At 38.6% G+C, this 21,172-nt stretch overlaps 1 protein-coding gene across 1 annotated transcript in view; it reads right to left on the reverse strand.

The window, feature by feature from the left end:
- Positions 1–15,290, reverse strand: part of pmepa1 (prostate transmembrane protein, androgen induced 1) — a 40,407-nt gene extending 25,117 nt beyond the window's left edge. Inside the window, exon 1 of the mRNA XM_040003915.1 lies at positions 15,052–15,290. Coding sequence (XP_039859849.1) covers positions 15,052–15,148 — 97 coding nt within the window. The 5' untranslated portion in view covers positions 15,149–15,290. The remainder of the gene's footprint in view (positions 1–15,051) is intronic.
- Positions 15,291–21,172: the final 5,882 nt, after the last annotated feature.

Here is a 21,172-nt window from a genome sequence, read left to right on the forward strand (position 1 = left end):
CAAGTGAACACCTGAATGCTTCCTTTATTATTCAGGTGCCGTTGAGCAAGAAACCGAAGCCTCACCTGCCTCACAAGAGCTGATTAGAGGTGAGTCTTTAAGAAAGAAAGTGCACTCTCAGAGCCCGGTGGCTAAAACGTTCAAAAACACCTGGCTCTGAGAGGGCACTTTCTTTCTTAAAGACTCACCTCTAATCAGCTCATGTCCTTTCTTTATCCTCCACATGAATCAACACGCCTTTGCTTTTGTGCCTTTGCGTGTGTGTATGTGTCTGTGTGCTAGAGATGAGATAACCTCTAGTTTAGACAAAACAATCTTCTGCAGAAACCCAAACAGCATGACTGCAACAAAGCTGAAACAAAGAACTGCATGGAAAGTATAAAAAGGAAAGAATGAGCAGGAGCGGGGGGTGGGGAGGGAATAAAGGGTGAAAATATTTCACCGTCTGAATATTTTGTGGTAGACATGTAGAGCTCTAACGTTTATTGCAAGAGACATCTGGCAAAAACCCAACATACACGTGGAAATCTGTCTGCGAGAGAGCAATGATATTTTCCCTGTACTTACAGCCGACAGTGTTTTAATGCTGTTGATGTTTCTCCGTATCATCAGGGTCAGAAATGTTTACCATAAGAGGGTGTGTGTTGTGAAAGCTTAATGGATGGATGGCAAACAAGCTGGGAAACTGGCTCCATGCCTCCAGAGCACAAAATGATATGGGCCTCACATTAAGGTGTGCATGCCAGCTGGCAAAGTCTACCGTCTCCTCACTGAGGAAGGTGTGGGAAGCTAGTGGACACAATGTGAGCAGCGATCGTGTTTCTGATGTAGCCAAGAATCTGTCAGTGCAGGTGTGATGGGAATTGTTTGTCTTTTTTAAAGAAACTAGCTATTTCAGAGTTTGTCTCCTGTAAGAAGACTCCTTCCATACTGTGGTACATTTAGGAGACAAAAAAAACAACAACTTCTAAGAAGTTCCTTAAACCTTTCAAGTTGAATTTTCACTTCAACTGACTCCAAAAGGTCTTGTGGACTTTGTGTGGGGTAGCCAAACACAAATTTAAGTCTGATGCCATGGAGCGGCTGGACACTGAGTCATGGCTAAAAATAGTAAAAAGAACAAACCTTCATCAGACATGTACATCCGATTAAGGCAACATGTTGTTTTCTTTTAAATTTCCTGTTTTCTCATTCCTACCCATCATCATCAAGTCTTGTGGTCCCCATGCTTACATGAAGAGCACAATCAAGGCCGTCACAAAGACTTTAATGGACTAAAAATTGGTATGTTTACGTAAAACAAAAACAGCTGTCAGGCTGAGACACCACAGATGCTGGAAGCGCCGTTCACAGATTTTTCTGCCACTTGTGGGCAGCAGAACTATCTAAGTCCTTCCAAAAGCAAGTCTTAAAACTTGACAGCCATCTCAACAGCTCATCTCGATAGCATTCGAAATAGTATTATTACCTTTATGGTTGCCGAGACATAAAAACTGCAAATACAGAAACGTGAAACAGTCAAATATTTGCTAAATCTGACCAAAAATAAAATTTCAAAAAGCTTTCTTCTTCTGCTGAAAAATTCTCCTACAGTGTTTTCATCTTATATAGTTTTGATGAATGTATATAATGCAATGGCATTATCATAATATTTTATCAGAAATAAACACTGAGCAGAAATTTGGAGAAACATTAGGCAGAGTCTTCATGTTAATGTGCAGGTCTGCGCACCCTTATACAAATAGCATTAAGTGAAAATTAGTGCTGCAAAGGAGCCTGAAATTTGTTTTACATTGAACTCTTTTGCAAAGTGGTGAAATTTTTTGAGATGGGCCAGTGCCACCCTATGTGACCCCCTGAACACACCCTTGATCATAGGATGTTAGCAAACCATTGCACCGTTGTTTGCATCATTATTTATTTGGGGATATGTTTGTGTTCGAAATTCACTTTTTCCTCTGCTTGCTTTTTACAGTTTAAACATGAAATATTTAAATGCATTGAAATGCACTCTCTGAAGTCTCCGGCCATTTAAAGCTCTTTTTCTTTCTGCAGTCTGTAGTAGTGCAGACATAGCTATAAAAAACTGACTGAAGAGCACCGAGGCTGCTTGTTTGTTTGACCAACAGTAAGTTCAGTCCTATTCTATTCTCAGAGCACATTAGTTTATAGGTAAACCCCTTACTCCTTATAACCCCTTTCTAAAAAAGCGAATAGATTCCACCATAAGCAGGCTTAGGTTGAATACTTTTCCCCATGATCAACTTTTCGATTTTTCCAATGATCAAAAATCTGAGGCCAACATTTACATGTTTAGCTGCTCTGTAGACCAGGAGATCTGCTTTGGGCTTTGAAAAACACCATCGAATGTGAACAAAAGGCCACAGTGGAAAGGAAAAGATGTGCTTTCCGACTGAGCCAGCTTAGTGGGGATGTAGACTTGGCCACAGTGCAAGAGCATGATTGTAATATAACTTTGTTTTGATGTGCATGTGGGCTTTTATTTTCTCACCTTTTAGCCCTAAAACCATTAGAATCACATCCTTAATGTGCATCTGAAGCGGAGTACAGGGGCTGTCTGTGTGCTTTTCTAGCCTGCTGCTCTGTCTAGACACACTGCAATCCACTCAGTGTGTACGTGTGTAAATGTATGTGCGTTTGTGACAGTCAGAGAGTGAGGGGGTTACTTGGCGTTTAGGTGGAGCTTGGTTTGTGTCTATGTGTTTGAATGGTTGAATATGTAATGATAATTATTAGCAATATAAACAGCTAGGAGGAGTCACGGTGGCATTCTGTGTGTGTGTGTGTTTGAGGATGCAAATGACGTGGTCCCAGCTGTTTCCTGTGAGCCAGAGGGCAAAGGAGGCAGACGCGTTCTCTCTGGAAGTCTGAGTGTGTGTGCGCACAGGGGTCAAGCCCACGGTCATGAGCGTCTGTGTCGCGTGGGTGGGGGGAATGGGAGTGTATGTGTGTGCTTTGTACACTGAAGTGTCCATTGTCTAGACTCTGTCTAGCAGTGAGGGCAGCTGATTGGTTGACAAATCATCGTAAATGTCGCACAAAACGTCTTTGTGTGAAATCTACATCGCGGATTGCTTCCGAACATAATGTAAGGTATATCCACACAAAAGGCCAAAATACGTACTGTGGTGACTTATGTAACTCAAATTCTTTTTTCACATTTGGTGAAAATCATCTATGCTTTCGTCTTTTTTGTAAGATGCTCTCCAGTAGTTGACAATCATCCAAGTTTAGTCTTGACTCTTTCATGAACCACATACAGCCCAATTTAATCTCAAGTGGGCTAGATCAGTGAATCAAGGAAAAATAGCAATGAAAAAAAAACACTGTCTAAATTTTTCCATTTGTTTTAGAAGACACTCTGACTTCATATGAGCCATTCATTTCAAGTCTGAGATGTCTTCAGAAAAGTATGTGGAATCTCAATAATATGTGTCCGTCTTCCATATTCACTCAGGCTACTGTCACCACAAAGGCTACTGTCATAAATCAAATAAACACTTTGCCTACCTGGCTTAACAACTTTGCTTTGGTGTGGTAGGGCAGGCCACACGTAAGGTCTTTGTCAGTAAGAAGGCTGTAAAACTGGTGATGATTCAGACATCTGGCTCGAATGATACAGTATGAAAGACTTTCACGACATGACTCATTCTTAGACACTGTCAGCGCAGTGCTTCCTTTTTCAAAAACACAGAGAAAAGTTCAAAAGTTAAGACCTGCTTCACTGAAATTTTCAGACATTGAAAAACCATCCAGTGGGTTGTTTTGGATCTTCTGGCTGGCTGGGCATTTGACACTCATGGTTTAGACTTCTAACCTTAAATTTTAAGCAATAATTTCATTGAGCACTGCAGTTTCAAATATTTTTTTAGACAAGGACGTCAAAAAAACGTGTGTTTAAAACACTCGTTTGTTCTAATTTTTTGATTTCAGCATGCAGATTTTTCATTTTTGGAGCCTGCTCCAACCCTGTGCTGAGACTTGGCTATCTATATTGATCTGTGGCTTCCTGCAGTCAGCATCAATATGTCCAGTTGTTATATTTACTGGTAGCTTTGTCAGCAGGTGGAGAGAAACAAATCAATCAGTCATCAAAGGTCTCATAAATATATCTGCACTTAAAAAAAAAAAAACAAGGAACATAAAACTGAATTCATTAACATAATATAGTTAGTGAGGAGAAATATTATGGGAGAAGGCACACAAACAACCAAAACCAACCCCCTCCGCTGTGACAATGAACCTTTCACCCCTCCTCCTCCCTGCCTTCTCCTGACCTGACCCTTGACCTTTACCCTTAAAGATACTCAGACTGTTTCACTTCACCCACTGCCTCCCAGCAGATGCAGCACGACATTGGTTTCAAATGCAAAAATGCCACCATTGACACAGCAAACATTTGCATACATCTGAATATCCGAATGTCTAATGAAAATCTGCAAACTGAATTACTCGTGGAGGCCTGTGACATAACTTAAACATAATCTTGATATTTCTTCCCACAACGTCTGAAATCACTCAACTACTTTCATGTTTCTTCAAGTTAGGTTAATGTGAAAAAGCAGATGGTCCATCAGGAGAGTTACTAACCTTTTAAGGCAAAAATATTGCTAAATGTTAATTAAACAAGATGACTCATAAACTACAGTTTTGATGACTTTCATTCTGAGTATCACTCTAATTCATTTAACACCAGAGATTCCATATTAATGCCATAGGGGTGCGATTCTAAATGACTAAATAAACATTGATCTTAAGTATGAACAGATTCAATTGGAGAAACTTTGTAATTGAGAAAACAAAGGAAAACGATTCACCAATTTACTTATGAAACTACTGACGTGTCACTCAGAATAGTCTCTACATGACATCACGTTTAAATTCCATGTAGACATCCAATCATACGCGTACAGAGGTGACAAAAACACAAACTCTTAAAGATAAAAAATAATAATAATTTAAATTTTCTTTTCAGCAGACAAGCCTGCGTTCATGACCTGTTCCACATTAGCAGGTGACACCACGCTCTTAAAAGACCAGACAGACAAATTATGACTCAGACCAATTAACAAAAGCCAAGGGACACTTTAATTTCTTCTCAACACGTAATCAGACATTAACGTTAGCAACTTCCTCTGTCCCAGACTAATTAATAAGAAAACAGTCTTTTTTTTAAAACTACACTGACACACAACAATTGAAGTATTTAGACCAGACAGTCATAAAGGTTTATTTTTCGTCCTCAGCGCAATTAACGAAAAACAAGAGACAATCTTTTCCACATTACTGTGTGCGAGTCTATTCCTACAGCAGGCAGACAGTCATTGCCTTTATTTATAGAGCCAGCCTCTTGGACCTCAGACAGTCTCTGTATGGATTTATTCACACTGAGAGACAGACATATAGGGCTGGCTCTGACTTCAGACTAATTAATGGGACAATATGGGTCCAACAGCCTACAAGAGGCTCAGCTGAATGCTGACTGGTATGCAGATAATATGCAAAAAGCACACACTCACACAAACACAAACTCCCCAAAGTGTTGCTGACCCAGACCCCCTAGACACACACGCACACTGCATGCATCTACATATATGCATGATGAGAACATGCTGATGACTTTTTCGAGCTGTGTGTGTGTTGTTGGTGTCTAGACCGAGAAACAATGAACAGCTGAGAGGCTGAATAAAAAGGAACGAAAGGATTTAAACAAAGAATGAAGGAAAAAACACTTTAAATCTGCAACTGTGTGTTATTTAATCCAGTAATTGTTGAATTAATAATGTTTTTTGTCTACTTAGTCAAAATTCAATTTTTAAGAAAAGAAAAATAATTTAAAAGTAAAACCTGACTATGTTTACTTTAAACATATTTATTTGTGTGTCTATGCATATATACATCCTCGACCCTACGCAAGCAAAAGCTTTTTTTTTGGTGACTCTTAATTTACCTACGGATGATATATATGTTTAACGTGACGTGAAACAAACGGAAACAGAGACCATAACAACGTTCCCACAAGGAGATGCTGAAATAAACATAGAATATATGATATAAACCAACCAACATATAAACCAAATTATTTTACAGTTTTTGAATGTTTTATTCAGACTGGTTCGCCCGTTAAAGAGGAGACAGGGTGCACATATATACATTATAATAAGATTATAGCATCATATTTTCACATTTAAAATTCAGTAAAAAGATGTTACAGCCCCTGATAATGCATTGCTTTAGATGGAGAGACTCTTGAGGGATGGCTGTTATGAGGAAAAGCTGCCCAGAAACTTTACCAGCAGCACACATTGTTGTGTGCCTCAACTTTCGGTCTTTCACCCACTATGGAAAAAAAAGGCACATTTGGACGTTTCTTGCATTAGAAATTAAGTATGCAGGTTGATATTCATCTTCTAGTGGCAACTCTCGCTATCTTCTCTTGGAAAACTCGTTTCAAATTTTTTAAACGTTCTCTGGCTCTTCAAAGAACCATCACCAACTAAGGAACCTCTACTTATGCAGGTTTTTAAATTACAAAAGGCTCGGTATTAGTATTGACTTTGCAAAATATAAGTATATATATATCTACTGTGAAAAGACTGTCAAAGTATAACTGACCGGGGGTTAAAGCTGCCTGATACCTATATAGTTGCAGCTCGGGAGTTAGCGCAAGTAGTCTACTAATATAAGGGTCAGTGGTTTGATCACCATCTCCTCAAGTCCTCGGGTAAGATACTAAGCCCCAAATTGCCCCTGATGCATCCATTGATGGTGTGAGTGTGATAGGTAAGTGTTTAAAGTTATAGAAATGAATGATGTTTGAATGGGTAAATGTGGTTTGTAGTGTTTTAGGGCTTTGAGTGCTCAGCAAGAGTAGACAAGCACTATAAAAACACCAGTCCATTTACCTCCCATAGATTTCAGTCCAGACTTCATTGAGAGCAATGCGTCTCTCTAACATCTCTGAAAACCCTCATTTAACTTTGTCAGTAACTGATATTTTTGTTGGGTCGCATACATTTTGCTCTGACTGAATTTTCAAGGATAGTGTGATGGAAACCTGAAAGATTTTAAAATGAAAAAGACTTTTTCTGCTTCTAGGGAACAAAAAAGGAACTAAATTTAAAAAAAAGGGCATCGGCTATTCCTCAAATGACTAAATATCATAAATGTTAAATATACAAATTTGGTTGATCTCTATTAAAAACCACTAATGAAAATGAATCAATTTGACATATCCACCACAAGAATTTAAAAATATGCACGAAATTGAATACAAACAGGAGGTGAAATGGAAAAATCAAGGATGAAACAAGCAAGGAGGTGAGAAACGTTGGAAAGAGGCAATTTCTCACCAATTCGCAGTAAATAGGAAATGCTATTCTTTGTGCCCTTAAGCAAGACACTGAACCCAGTTACTCAGGAGTCGTGCGTTATCGGAAACTGAACAAAGGGGAAGCAGATGTGCCAACTTTTTGTGGTAATTCTTTTGAAGACAAATTACTATCTGTATATCGTACACGGGATTAAAGCGATTCTGTTTCTGGGACGATGCCAGCTGTCAGTCACAGAAAAATGAAACACAAAAGGCAGAATTTGATCCACGCCAACCCATCTTCTTTAGCTGCGAGAAAAGTCCAATAAGGAACGTTATTGTTTATATTGTTTTTTCTTTCTCAATCCCCCCTCAACTGACTGCTCACACAGAAATACACTGTCACACAGGGAGGAAATTAACAGACAAACGCAGACTAACACATGTGCACGCGTGCGCACACATGCACACTCACACAGAGGACTGAGACAGCCAGACAGAGCGGTTTACATAATAAGTCTAGGAGGCCAGCCAGAACAGACTCAGTCATTTAATTTCCATGATTCACTGAGTGAGTGAGAAAGGAAGAAAGAATTTAACTCTATTTTCAGCACTTTGCTGAAACCCTTTCCCTGAAATAATACACTGTTTAATTATTCTGAAGAAATAATCAGTCAACAGCCCCCAAACAATGTGCCAATATAAAGGTGACAGATATGTCAAAAGGAGCGTTATGCGTCATTCCTGTGTTGCTACCACAGTTTACAGTAAAACAATCAAAGACAGACTTCCATGCAGGTTGCCTCAGGATATACTTTCGTGCCAAAAATAATCTGTCAAAAGCAGAAATGGGAGAAAAAAAATGAAGCTTTTTTTCCCTGTTTTTTAATGCACATCATGTCTTGGGCCACATGGAAGCTGCAGCCCAGACAGGATGTGGGAGGGATTTTCATTTTAACAGCGTGACACATGATAGCGACAGAACGACGGGATGAATTTTAGATGTGAGATTGTCACGCTATACATAAAACTTACATGTATTCTTGTTGAATTTGGTGCAAGTAGGTGCAATTATCCAAACTAAGATCAGGAGAGAGTAATGTTCTTGTCACAGAATTACGAGTGAAAACTGGATTCTTTTGGTTGTGGTTAAGGTTAATCAGAGTCATCACTTTCACTGGTTTACAACACAAACTTCATATAATTAATTCCTTAAGAAAAAATATGTTGTTTAAAATGCAGGAAAGTGTAAATCAATAAACTAGTTAGGCTAGTCTAGTGAAATTATCTCCCTCTTCCGTATCATTTTAATGTGAAATTCTCTGGACTAATGTTTTATTTAAGTGGACCTATTAGGCTCCTTGTTTTCTGCCATACAACTCTGTTACAAGCATTTTCAATGAAACTGTTCAAGGAATCCCTGTCAGCAAAAGTTCCGGCTTTAAACTGCTTAAAACACCCTGTTTCAGTTATTTCTTCCACTCATGGCTCTGTATGATGTCACTGAAAGTGAAAATGTCATATACATTGAAGTCCCATTCACCTGCTGGCCATATCTTTCATATACGATTGGGCAGCTTTAAGAAAAGGGAAAAAGCTAAAACCAAGAATGATAATCTCATTTGTTTAGAAAATCTATTTATCTATCTCCCTCCCTGCCGTCTCCTCCAACCGGTCACAGCAGATGGCTGCTCTTCCCTGAGCCTGGTTCTTCCTGTTAAAAGGGAGTTTCTTCTTCTCACTGTCGCCAAGTGTTTGCTCATACGGGGACGTCTGATTGTTCTGGGGTTTCTCTCTGCTATCCTTTCAATATCAAGCACCTAAGGGCAGCTGTTGTTGTGATTTAATGCTACATAAATAAAATTGAACTGGATTGAAAAGAATATTATATTAAAAATATGGAGCTGAAAATGGGTATAGTGGGCTTATAAATCATATTGTTCAGAGTCTGATCTAGTGTGTAGACATTTTTAACTGTAAATAAAGGAGCAAATATGTCTTGATGATTTTCAGATTGTATATTACTTATGTTGCCACCCTTACAGTTAGTAGAGGGAACAAATATTGAAAGCTAAAGCCTGTTAGTATTACAAGTTGTCATTGTTTCATTACCAGATTTAGTAGAAGTAATTCACTGCTAAATGCAAGAACAAAAAATCAAGAACTGTCTTCAATGAACCTGTTAACAGCCAAGAAGTCACCAGCAAACCACATTAGCTTGCATTTTAGCAACATGCTAAACAAGCATAGTTTCAAAAAGCAGAAGATGTCATCTTGGAAATTGACTGTCTTTCATGCATTTCAACTCCTCTTATCTCCGACCAGATGAACAACATTTCCTTATGAAGGGTTGTTGGGAATTTAACCCTAACACTAAAAGGTTCACTGGCGATCTGGTGGATGCTAAGAGGTTAAAGTACAATGTGATCAAATAAGGGTTGTTGCAAGGATCAACCTTGTGACTGAACATGATGCCTTGTCACATTGTGTCCTTCCTCCTGCCAACGTTGGCGTCATCCTCCTCTCCACTCAGGAACTCTATGACTGTTTTTCTCAAATTCGTTAACCAAAAAACCCACACTCCTACCCTCCAGCTGAACTCACACATACTTCGACACACACTATTGATAACATTTATGTCAGCTATAGAGTCAGACTGAGGACGTGTTGATGTTAAGGCAGCCAGACATGTAGTAACAAATGAATAGCGAAACTGAGCTACCGGTAGGAAATGATTCTTACAAGCTGATACCAGCGATGACTTCACTCCCCCTCTCCACATACACACGGCTAGTCTGTGAGTAATGCTGATGTCATGTGCTTTGACTACCAATATCTGCTGCTCAGAACAGATGTGTTTTTGCATATGTGTGTGTGTGACTGCACAGGTACACGAAACCCTACAATTACAACTTGTGAGACAAAGGAAGGATGCGTATGAGAGGAAGCGAGACAGATAAATGATAATCTGAGGTGACTCAGAGGATCTGCAGCTCTTTCACAAATCTCAGATGAATGCTTTTATCTAAATTCAGTGACTTAAAAGTGTTTAAATGCTTCAAATCCAGCTTTGAAGGTACACGGTATGGGATGCCAAATTGGTTTGAGATGCATTATGTCTTTAGAACTCAGCTAGGAGAGCTGCTTTTCACTTAATTTCATTTCCAGTGGTCGTCTCAAAGTGTCTATAAGAAATTCTATTTTAATTATCTGCTAGTTAGATGCACCATTTGTGTTGGTTAATGCAAAATTAACACAACCATGTTAACGTCTTTTATAAATCTCAGAAAGAGATATAAAAACTTGGACAGATAAAGCTGAAACTTTCTGATTTATACCGCTCAAGTGAAATGACTAAAGATGGGGTTTTTTTTTTGTTTTTTTTTAGAGGTGAACTGAACCAGGCAGCCTTAATATATGCAGCAACAGATATGTCAGGTGTCTGCTATGAAATCTGTGCTTTCTTCTTCAGATCTATTTTTAAGATCTTCAGAGGTAAAAAATTTAGGGAACCCCTCCTTTTTCTATCATGTCATCCTTTGATCACCGCATCAAGTGCATAACGGGGATTATCTTTTACTTTGTTCTACTGTGCTTTTCATCTTTCCTGTCACACTCCGGTGCTTACTGCCCAGTAAAGCTGAGCGAGCTTAAATGTGATATTGTTTTTTGTTTTTTTAATAAAAGCCAACGCATCGTTAGTTTCAGTCTGTCAACTCCTACACAATCTAAAATTCACCAGAATGTCTTTTGTTCTGTTCTTTTTTCCTCTTATTTCTCCTTCACTTCCTCTGTCGTTTTCTTTTACAGACACCGTATTTGCTTTTTCCAAAGTTTTGACATTTTCTTCTTGCTAACTTCTCTCTCCGCTGTCTCTCTAGTCTGCTCAGTACTCTTCACTGTCTGCCTCTTTGGTTTATCTGTTTCCCTCCTCCTGTCCTCCAGACTAAACATCACGTCTGTTTTCAGACAGAAGAATTGAGTATGCGCCTCTGTCTGCATTCTTATCTTGCCTCTCTGTTACAAGTTGAGGCAACTATGGTTATCACATGGCTTGATTGCCATAACCCCTATCAACATTACTACATGCTTACATGGACTTACTTTCTTGGAATTCTAGTTGGGAGATTTCGATCGCAGACTGGTTCTAAGAATAAAAAAAATCCTATTTATATTACCAAAACATTTCATGTGACTTACAGCTGTTGCATTTCTACAGCTTGGATCGGCACTACAGTGCTTTGTCAAGTTGTGCACCAACCCAAACTGGTGATTGAACATTTTAATGCGCTTGTCATGCTAGCTGCCATATTTTGCTGATATTTACAATAGTCTGCTTATACTTCTTACACTTAACGTTTTTACCTGCTTAAACAACAAACAATGCTATATCAAGTAATACCTGCTAAAGAGCTGCTAGCTAGCTGGCACTGGGAATGAACCAGCTCTGAAATCTACCATCACACATTACATTTTGTACTAAAACTTGCTGTTTGGATTGTTTCATATATGTCTAACCATAATAACAGCCAGAAAGTTGAGGGAACACATCGTGTCATCTTAGCTATGTAGCATGAGAGCTAGCTGGAAGGGAATATGTCATTAGAGTGTCTAGCTGCCTGTCAGGCATGCATTGTGGAATAACTTGGGTGTTTTGTGCATTAAGAATAAATTGTAAATATCTGCAAAGTGCAGCATATGAAGCAAATGTCATTTCTTGGTAAGTGCACAACTTTCTACACTATACTGCTGAAATCTATACATCACAAAAGTAACTCCATTGAGGCCACTGACACACTGACCTTTCTAACTGTCACAAGTATACCATTTGTATGTTTTCAAGGCATTGCACATAACTTTATTTATCATGCATTTACAGAATCGAAGTATATTCAATATGGATTATTGTTGGGAAACCTGGTCTGACAGCATCTGCTTGGGACTTATGTCATCTCAACGTGGCAGCATGGAAAAATGAAAGGTGACACCATCATGAACCATTTCTGCACAAAATACATTAGTCACCGTTCTCCATTATCATGGCTTCTAAATTTTAAATGAGAAAAACACAAAACTTGTTAAAATATTGCTTCAACCATCCAGAAAAATCACTTTCAGGAGAAATTAAGCCTTTTTGTTAATGCTTCAGTTTAGGTCTCTCACACATTGCTCAAAAGGCTTTTCAGTTTTTAAAAGGCAGCAAATCACGTCATCATCTAATCGCTCATTTGGATTAAGCTCTGCAGATGTGATTGCGAATAAATATCTTTTAGTTTTGATCTATTTGTCATATCAAATAAGACTTCTAATAACGTCACGTCTGGCTTTTTATCACTATTTCTGGCACTTTAAAGGATGTATGAATTATCTACCGAATAAAAACTAAAAGTAATCATTTTTACAATTGTTACAAATACATCTTCCCAATTATGAAGGTGAACTTGCAAATGCTTAATCATTTCATCAATAACCATTTCACTGATGTGATTTATACTTTGTCTGGTTCTTCACTGTAACTCGTTTTTATTGTCTGTTGATGCAGATGTTGTCTGTGGCTTCTGTGTGTGTGTCAGCAGGATTACACAAGCCGAATTTGATGAAACCTGATGGAGAGGTGGAACATGAGCAAAGATGGAGGCTGTTCGGTTTTGGTACAGATGCAGAACATTTTCTTTGAAACTGACCTTGGTGGAGATAAGCGCTCTGTGAGTAGCTTGCTTGTTTAAACCTGCAAAACTGCAAAGATTTGTTTGCCCTAGATCTTAAATGTTTAATTCGTCATACATGACAAGATTTGGATAGGTGGTGAAACAAAAGACATTAAAGGTGCTGTGGAAAAGGAAAAGGCCATCTATCTGAAACTGCTGCTGGAACCTCAAACATGATTAAGAGAGATATATTGCTTTACTTGTATCAATCATTGTGATAATATAGGGTAAGGGTAAGTAAATAACACCCAATACAGACTTGGTGATTGGTCCATGACTATCTGGTAATCACTGGTCGTGAGGGAAAAATCAGTATTCCCAGCCTTCTTAGCTACCACTTTCACCTAGTGAGAGCCAGAAACCTCCAAGAACCAATGCCATCCACTTGGGAAAAAAACATTTTCCCTCAGCAACTGACAGTTGGATCACATCCAATATGACAGACCAATATCGAGCAACATGTGCATGACGTCACATTAAAAAACCTCAATAGGCTTAAATTGTTTGCGTGTGTGCACTGTCTTCTTCAACAACCTAAACTGCGTCTGAAGCTGTCTGAGTGACACACACATGCACACACACACAGCTTTCATGTCTTAAATGACCTCACAACATTATGATTGTTTGCAGTTTTAATAGTAGGTGTCCCCAGCTGGAAAAGAACCCCATAACTTCACTCAAGTACTTTAATGAAGCACAGATTGCACTACAGTGTACTCTATATTTTCTGTGCAAATACTGTACTTTGTGATCCATGGCATTTCTTTTAAAGGTTTAGTTACATATTTTGAAGATTTAAAAACTATAGATCTACTAGTATATTCTTTTGTATCATCATAGATACAGCTGCAAAATTAAACTGAGAGACATACTCATGCATCAGGAACTATGATCCAGTATTATCATGTCTGCGATTTATTTTATTTAAATATACTGGGACTGTGAGTTTTACTCAGCTAAAAAGACCTAAATCACCGTCGTCAAACATGAATCAGGGAGTCAGATCCAGCTAGGCGAAGGGTCCCATGGACAGGGCAGTTAAGTCATTAATAACTCCAATATTACGACGCAATAGTAAGAACACATTTTATATATATCTACACAGACAGGGACCGCTGCTGCTTTACTGTCTTGCTAGACCAAACAGCACACAAAGATTCCGACACAAAGTATACGCCAATATAAACACACGCAGTGGAACACAGGGATTTCCCGGATACGGCCACACACATAAACACACGCGCGCGCACTCTCACACGCGCGCGCGCGCACGCAGACGGGCGGCTAGACAGCCGTCTGGCTTTGCTCGAATGACGAAGCGACGACAAAACTTCCAACTCCCCTGCTTTGTCACCGATCAAACCCAGGTATTCCTAAGACATCAGCTTTCAGTGTCCCCCCAACGTAACGTCCTGACAGTCTCGTCGCACTTTAAGTCTTACTTTCACCGTCAAAATCCAAAATGAAGGAGCAGGTTTTCTCTGAAACCCAAGTCAGCTGAGCGTTAAGTTCAAAAGCAGACAGAAAACGCCAACGGCTCAGAAAGTCGACCAAAAAAAACACAGCAACCCCAAACTGTCAAAGTTAGCTGACATGGCGAAGAAAACAGCTCGAAACAGCCATGATGTGATATAAATTAAACCAAACAGAAGAGCTTTTTCATTCCGAGTCTTCAGGAAGAGATGGGGAAGCTTGCGGTTTTTGGTTTAACTTCAAAATGAGGCGTTATTAATCACAAACGTTAGAAAAGGAGAAAGGGTAACGTAATATTCACCACAGTTAATAATTGCAGGGAGTACCATGACACATATTAAAACTAACAGCAGATTCTAAACTGACTCAGAACGAAAGACTTAACTCCAGTCGTTTAAATAAAAGAAATAATGTGGAAAGAGCAGAGGGAAACAGAAACTCTTCCGAGTACCTGCAGCGAAGCTTCACAGACGCATTTTTAAGACACTTGAAAGGAAAAAGTGAGCGAGGTAGAGGCAGAAAAAAGTCATTACTCACTGATTTCCATGCTCTGGAGGGAGGTGTAGCGCTTGCAGTTACAAGTACAGGAGACATTGGCGGCGGTGGCGTTTAAAACACCCATCAAGTTTAACATTTAAATGCTCCTAAAATCAGACATAAATACTCCGTGACAGAGAGGACGAGTGGAGGAGGAGAGGCGACCGGAAGAGAGAGAGGAGACTAAAAAAAATAAAATAAAAATCTCACAACAAACTCCCCTCCAAAAAATCCTCCTTTTTTCTCTGCTCTCTCTCCAATCTTCTCTCCTTTCCCTCCGGTCCTCCTCCTGTCTCGGTTCTCTCCTCCTCCTCTCTGAGGTTTCTCCTCCTCTTCCACGAAAATCTATCTATCTATCTATCTATCTATCTATCTATCTATCTATCTATCTATCTATCTATCTATCTATCTATCTATCTATCTATCTATCTATCTATCTATCTATCTATCTGCGTGCCGCTGAAGTATCGCTGCAGCCTTTAAATGTAGTTTCAATGTTGTAAAAATGTACTTGAGCTACTTTCAGTCCCTTACAACAAATCAGCTTTAGAGGATCCGCGTTTTGCGCCGAGTGACCGGCGACTAAACTGCTGAGGGAGTCTGTCTGGTCCTGTCTGTCCCCCCCCCTCTCTCTCTCTCTCTCTCTCTCTCTCTCTCTCAGTCTGTCTCTAGGGATTTCTCTCGCTCTCCCTCGCTCTCTCCCTCGCTCTGGCTCATCTGCCAGGTCGTACAGGCAGGGAGGAAACCACAGATAAAGCAAAGATCACACATTTGCCTCCCTCAGAGAGGCAAACCTTGCAGAATCACATGACCCTTATTTCATATTATTAATACTGTAATCATAAATATCTTTTTTTTTTACTGATCCATTTTATTGTCATTTTATGTGGTCTAAATGTACCAAGGGGTTCTATTTTGTACATTTATGCGCGTCATTGTCATGATTTTTAATCATAAAGATGTTTCCCACCGTGTATATGTCGACTTCTTGTGCAACTTTTTTCTTTTAAATATTAAGATAATGGAAATGTATGTACGCTATGTAAATTAAAGTTGTGATTTTTCAGCATTATATGCTTTGCTTTTATTGTCATTTGTTAGAGTTGCCCAAGCAGTAATTTGACATACACAGCTGCAACAATCTTGAGTATAAAAAATATCTGCAAGACTTATTTTTTCTTAAATCAGACTCACAGCAGAAACAAAGGATAAAAAAGAGAAAACAGCTTGACTGTGATGGATTCATTGTAATTTGTTCTTCATTAAAATATTACACAGTCACTCGTTCATCTAAATTTCATTATGACAATGAGCAGAAACTAACAGACCAAGGTGATTGTCTAAATAAATGTGATTTTGTTCATATTTTAAACTGCTTTGATTAAGAACACTGACTTATATATGAGGAAAAACAAGAAGACAGCCATTCAAAATAACTTTTAGTCACATAGGTTGGTCACTTAAATAATGTTGCATGGAACCTTTTTTTCTTTCTTTCATTTTTCATTATGGAAGTGCAGGTATCAAGGAAGAAATGTTGCTACTAAAACTATGCAGAAAACATTTCCAAGGTTTTCATTCTCAGCAGGTTAGACTATTGGGTGCTCTTGCATGCAAATACAGCAGCCTGAGTCCTCACTAACACCAAATAAGTAGAACATATTAGTCTAGTCTGTGCTCCATAAATCACCACACAGCTTTCTGCATTTCAAAGGCTAGATTTTAAAATCCGGTTACTAGTTTACAGAGCACTAAATGGACTCAGGCCCAGATGCATCTTGATTTTGCTTGTGCCTTAGATGATGTTATGTTTCTTGAACCCTCTTGCCATCAGGATCCTAGCATCAAAACAAAACAAAAGCGAAGCTGCTTCTAGTTTTCATACTGCTCGGCAGTGGAATAAACTTCCAGAACACCTGAGAAAACTGGGAGTTAAAAACTTTACCATTTGGGAATAAATGAGAATAGGATCATGTCTGCTATCATCTGAACTTTTTTATTTTTTTTCTGCAGTTTTCTGTTTTTGTTGCGGGTTTTTTATTATTTGCCTCTGCAAAGAACTTTTAATGGCTTTGTGTCTGAATGGAGCAATACAGATAAACCTGCCTTACAAATATGTGCAATATGTTTAAAAAATGTACCAGCAAATTACTTAATATTTATTCTTGAGGACTGTGCATACACATTTGTGCTCCCAGATTACATCATTTCTGCTTTTGAATTAAATCATGTGTACAAATGACTAATTTGTGCTCTCGGATGTGTGCAGCATGCGTCCCCTGAGTCAAGTGACACAATTCTAAAACCGTGCACCAATTTATGGTCACAGATAATAAGCAGAGTGCCAATTATTCCAGCTACTGAAGTTGCATAATTTGTCCTACTGAATTACTGATTTGTGCTTGCAAATTCACAGAATGTAAAATTCAATGCACACTGACAAAAACAAACAACTTGAAGTCCAATTACCAGAGTTTTTAACAGACTTAAATATGTGTCGATACGTGACTAAAGCCCCACTTAGCATACATGGTAGTCTGTGAATTATCCACTGATGAAGACTGTGATGCAGTTGAAATCTCCTTGAAATTGATTCCACTGCCATATACCTGTGTTGTCTTGTTATCCTTATTTTAAACTGATCTAAAGTTAAATGAAGGTAAAACTGCCTTATGTCGAGTAAGACGTGATGTGTCAAGACGTGATTAATGCCTTTCACAGGTGTGACATACAGTAGCAGGTAACTTACATGTGGATATGAACTGAAGCTAAATGACTAAGTAAATGACTGAGGATAGATCAGTAAACTGGTTTAAATGAACAGAGTAAATCCTCAGTTTATACAGTTTACATTCAGTGTTTACAGCAGAACTTTGTAAAAAAAAAAAAAAAAAAGATACAAGTATTACAGTTACCAGCAATATAAGCATTTCGATATGAAAACCTGCCCTTTAATTTTAAAAGAATCATAAGCACATTTTGAGGATTTATAACAGACCTAATCACTTACATATCCACTTTTAACTTCATCAGCTGATGCCTCAAGAAATGTAATTTTGGATAAATAACAGTTTTCCATGCATGTTATTAAAATAAACATGATATGATATAGTAATTTCAATAACAGATAAAAGGAGGAATATTCATTATCCATTATTTCTGTCTTTTTTTTGCAGCTTTTTTAGATAGTGTGTGATTGTAGGACAAACTTCATTTTAAAAGCAGCGAGTTAGCCCTCAATGTCAAACCACAGCAGCTGAAATTTAAAAGATTCTGCAGCAGCTTTCCAGCCTTTCTTGTGTCTGCTTGTTTTTCTACCCTCATTCTGTTGCTCTCGCTAATGAAAGAGGCAAAATATGGGTAAAATGAACTTCAGTAAAGCTGTAAATGACAAATACACAAACCCACACCATTTAAAGCTGTTTTTTAAACACTGTGTTGCCAAAATTTGAGCTCACCTAACTGACATGCAGGCAAAATCCCATTAGGAATATAACTGCATGTGCCTCCATATACACACACACACACACACACACACATATATATATAACCTTTATAATATTCATCATTCCAAAAGTCCAATAAGAACTGATTCAAAATGTTGAATATTAGTGTTGCAGCAGATCGACAGAGCCAGACAGCATTACGTCAGCCCCCATGACTGACAGGCCCCAGGGACCAATGAGGCTAGACTGTAACAGCATGTCTCATCTGAGTCAACTGCGTCTAATTACGCCTGCTGAAGTTTATAGCTGCATGTTAAAGTGGTTTTATTGCCCAGCTGGACTCCCCAAAGCCCTAATCGTGTAGACAGAAAAAACTTAATCACCCAAAATACATTGCTCAATATGTACAGAGGGAAAAAAACTGAAGGAGGAAAAAAATACAGCGAAAAATGTATAGATTAAAACATGTTACAGTTTGCTGTGAATATGAGCAGTGAGATGAACAGAGCAGGAGGCAGCATTTTTCCAAAGCTCTGAAATGGAAAACAGGTGGTAAAATCCTGGAAATGTTGAATTATTTAAGTTTTCTACTTCTTGATAGAAAATGGCACTGAAGATGTATTTGTAGATGAGATCATAGCTAACTTAATAATGGGTCATGTCAGCCAAATTAGAGAAACTATCTTAATTTATAATAGATAATCAAGGTAAAGTAAAAAAGGAAATATACAAAATTTCAATACCTCAAACACCCCAAAGGAGTGCCCCTTTCATTGTAATTTGTGTAAACAGATTTTTAACATGTTTACCATGAGATGATATGGGACTGTATTCAATTAAACAGTCTCACTATCCTTTGTGTCATACTGACGCTGAAAAGCAACTTAAATTAGATAATAAACTAAAACCAGGTCAGTCTATCCATCTAATTAAATCAAATCTGATAGGATTACAGAGCATCACTGTCCAGCCAATAAACAAGATGTGCCATGTTAAAAAGTGTGTAGGGCCTCTGCTGCCCCCTGCTGAAGACTAGCGGCAAGGCTGCACAGAGATGGGACTAAATCATGTCGTATGAATGGAAAGAGTAAAGCAATTTGACTCAAATCGCTTTAAGAAAATTTTTAATTTGTTTGTACTGTTATAACAGTACAAATAATCTGCATAAAGACAATAAGCTTTAAAGAATTCAAATTAAACCTTAGTGGTGTTGCTGCCATAACTATCCTAGAGCCTATCCCAGTTGCCTTAGGGCGAGAGGCAGGGTACACCCTGGACAGGTCGCCAGTCTGTCACAGGGCTAACATATAGACACAGACAACCACTCGCACTCACATTCACTCCTGCATTCACACCTAAGGGCAATTTAGAGTTTCCAATTAACCTATCCCCACTAACTCCATGTCTTTGGACTGTGGGAGGAAGCCAGAGTACCCGGAGATAACCCACGCAAACACAGGGAGAACATGCAAACTCCAAATAGAAAGACCCGGCCTGATGGTGGAATTGAACTCAGGACCATCTTGCTGTGAGGCAACAGTGCTAACAATCAATCAAACAAATATCAGGCAGCTGACTGTGTATTTTAGAGAACGAGTGCTATTGCGTGAATGTTTTCATTGTCTGACCTAAAGTGGACTGAAAATTAAGGATCTGTAAGTGTTCAATGAGTTCATATATTTTTATTATGAAATAATTCCCAAACCAGTTATCAAAATGGCTGCAAGTTTCAAAAGTAACAACACAACACCCAGCACACAGACATTAACATTAAAAAGCCAGGTGGCAATTTGGGAAAGCCCAAATATAGTCACAAAACATTTGTCAGTATTAAGAAAGACAAAATGGCATACACACATGGAAGATTATTAAAGAAGCTATTTGCATGAGCTGAGAAGTGCTTTGAGCTCTTAATTTAACTTCCCTCTACAAACTCTCTTGCAACAAGATGCAACCTAAATCATAAAGCTTTTTTTCTACCATCTCTCTTAGTATAACAGCAATTGACAGTATAATTGTGTCTTGGCATCTAAAACTGGGACTGGAAAATGAGCTCTGTGAAATAAAAGATATGAAAGAAATTTGTCACAGTGGCTTATAAATAAAAATCTGCCAGTGACATGCTGGTTGTTTACTGGAAGTCTCCTAGCCCAATACGCAGCTCCTGTTTTTGTCTGTGTTTCCTGTCGAAGGCCCTGACACATGCAGCAGACTGAGACAGTGATAATCGAGCTGGCGGTGAGTCAATTTACCGTCTGAGGGGGCTGAGTCACCAAAACGGACAACAGGTGTGGTCATTTTTCCTGTCTCTCTCTTTTTCTCTCTTTATCGTAGCCTTTCTTTGAAGACTGAAGTGGGTGAATCATTTGGTTAAGGACTTGCTCTTTTCCTGCTTGCCTGACTCTCTCTAAAGAGTGAGTGTATCTATTTATCACTGGTGCTCAGACAGAAAATGGCTCTGTATTAAAGGCAGGGGCTGCACTGGTAGGGGCATGTTGTTTCAGTGACTGGCGAGAAGATGAAATACAATCCAGGAAGGTTAGCTTGAGTAACACATCCTTGGGGTTGGCTTATCTGATGAAAAAAACACTGCACACTGCAGCACACTTTTTTCTTTACTGTTACAGAAGTTTACAAGTTTTTATGGCAGCATTTATTTAATCCACTGTGAGACA

This window comes from Simochromis diagramma, unplaced genomic scaffold, assembly GCF_900408965.1.
Source record: "Simochromis diagramma unplaced genomic scaffold, fSimDia1.1 OVJJ01000320.1, whole genome shotgun sequence".
Lineage (NCBI taxonomy): Eukaryota > Metazoa > Chordata > Actinopteri > Cichliformes > Cichlidae > Simochromis > Simochromis diagramma.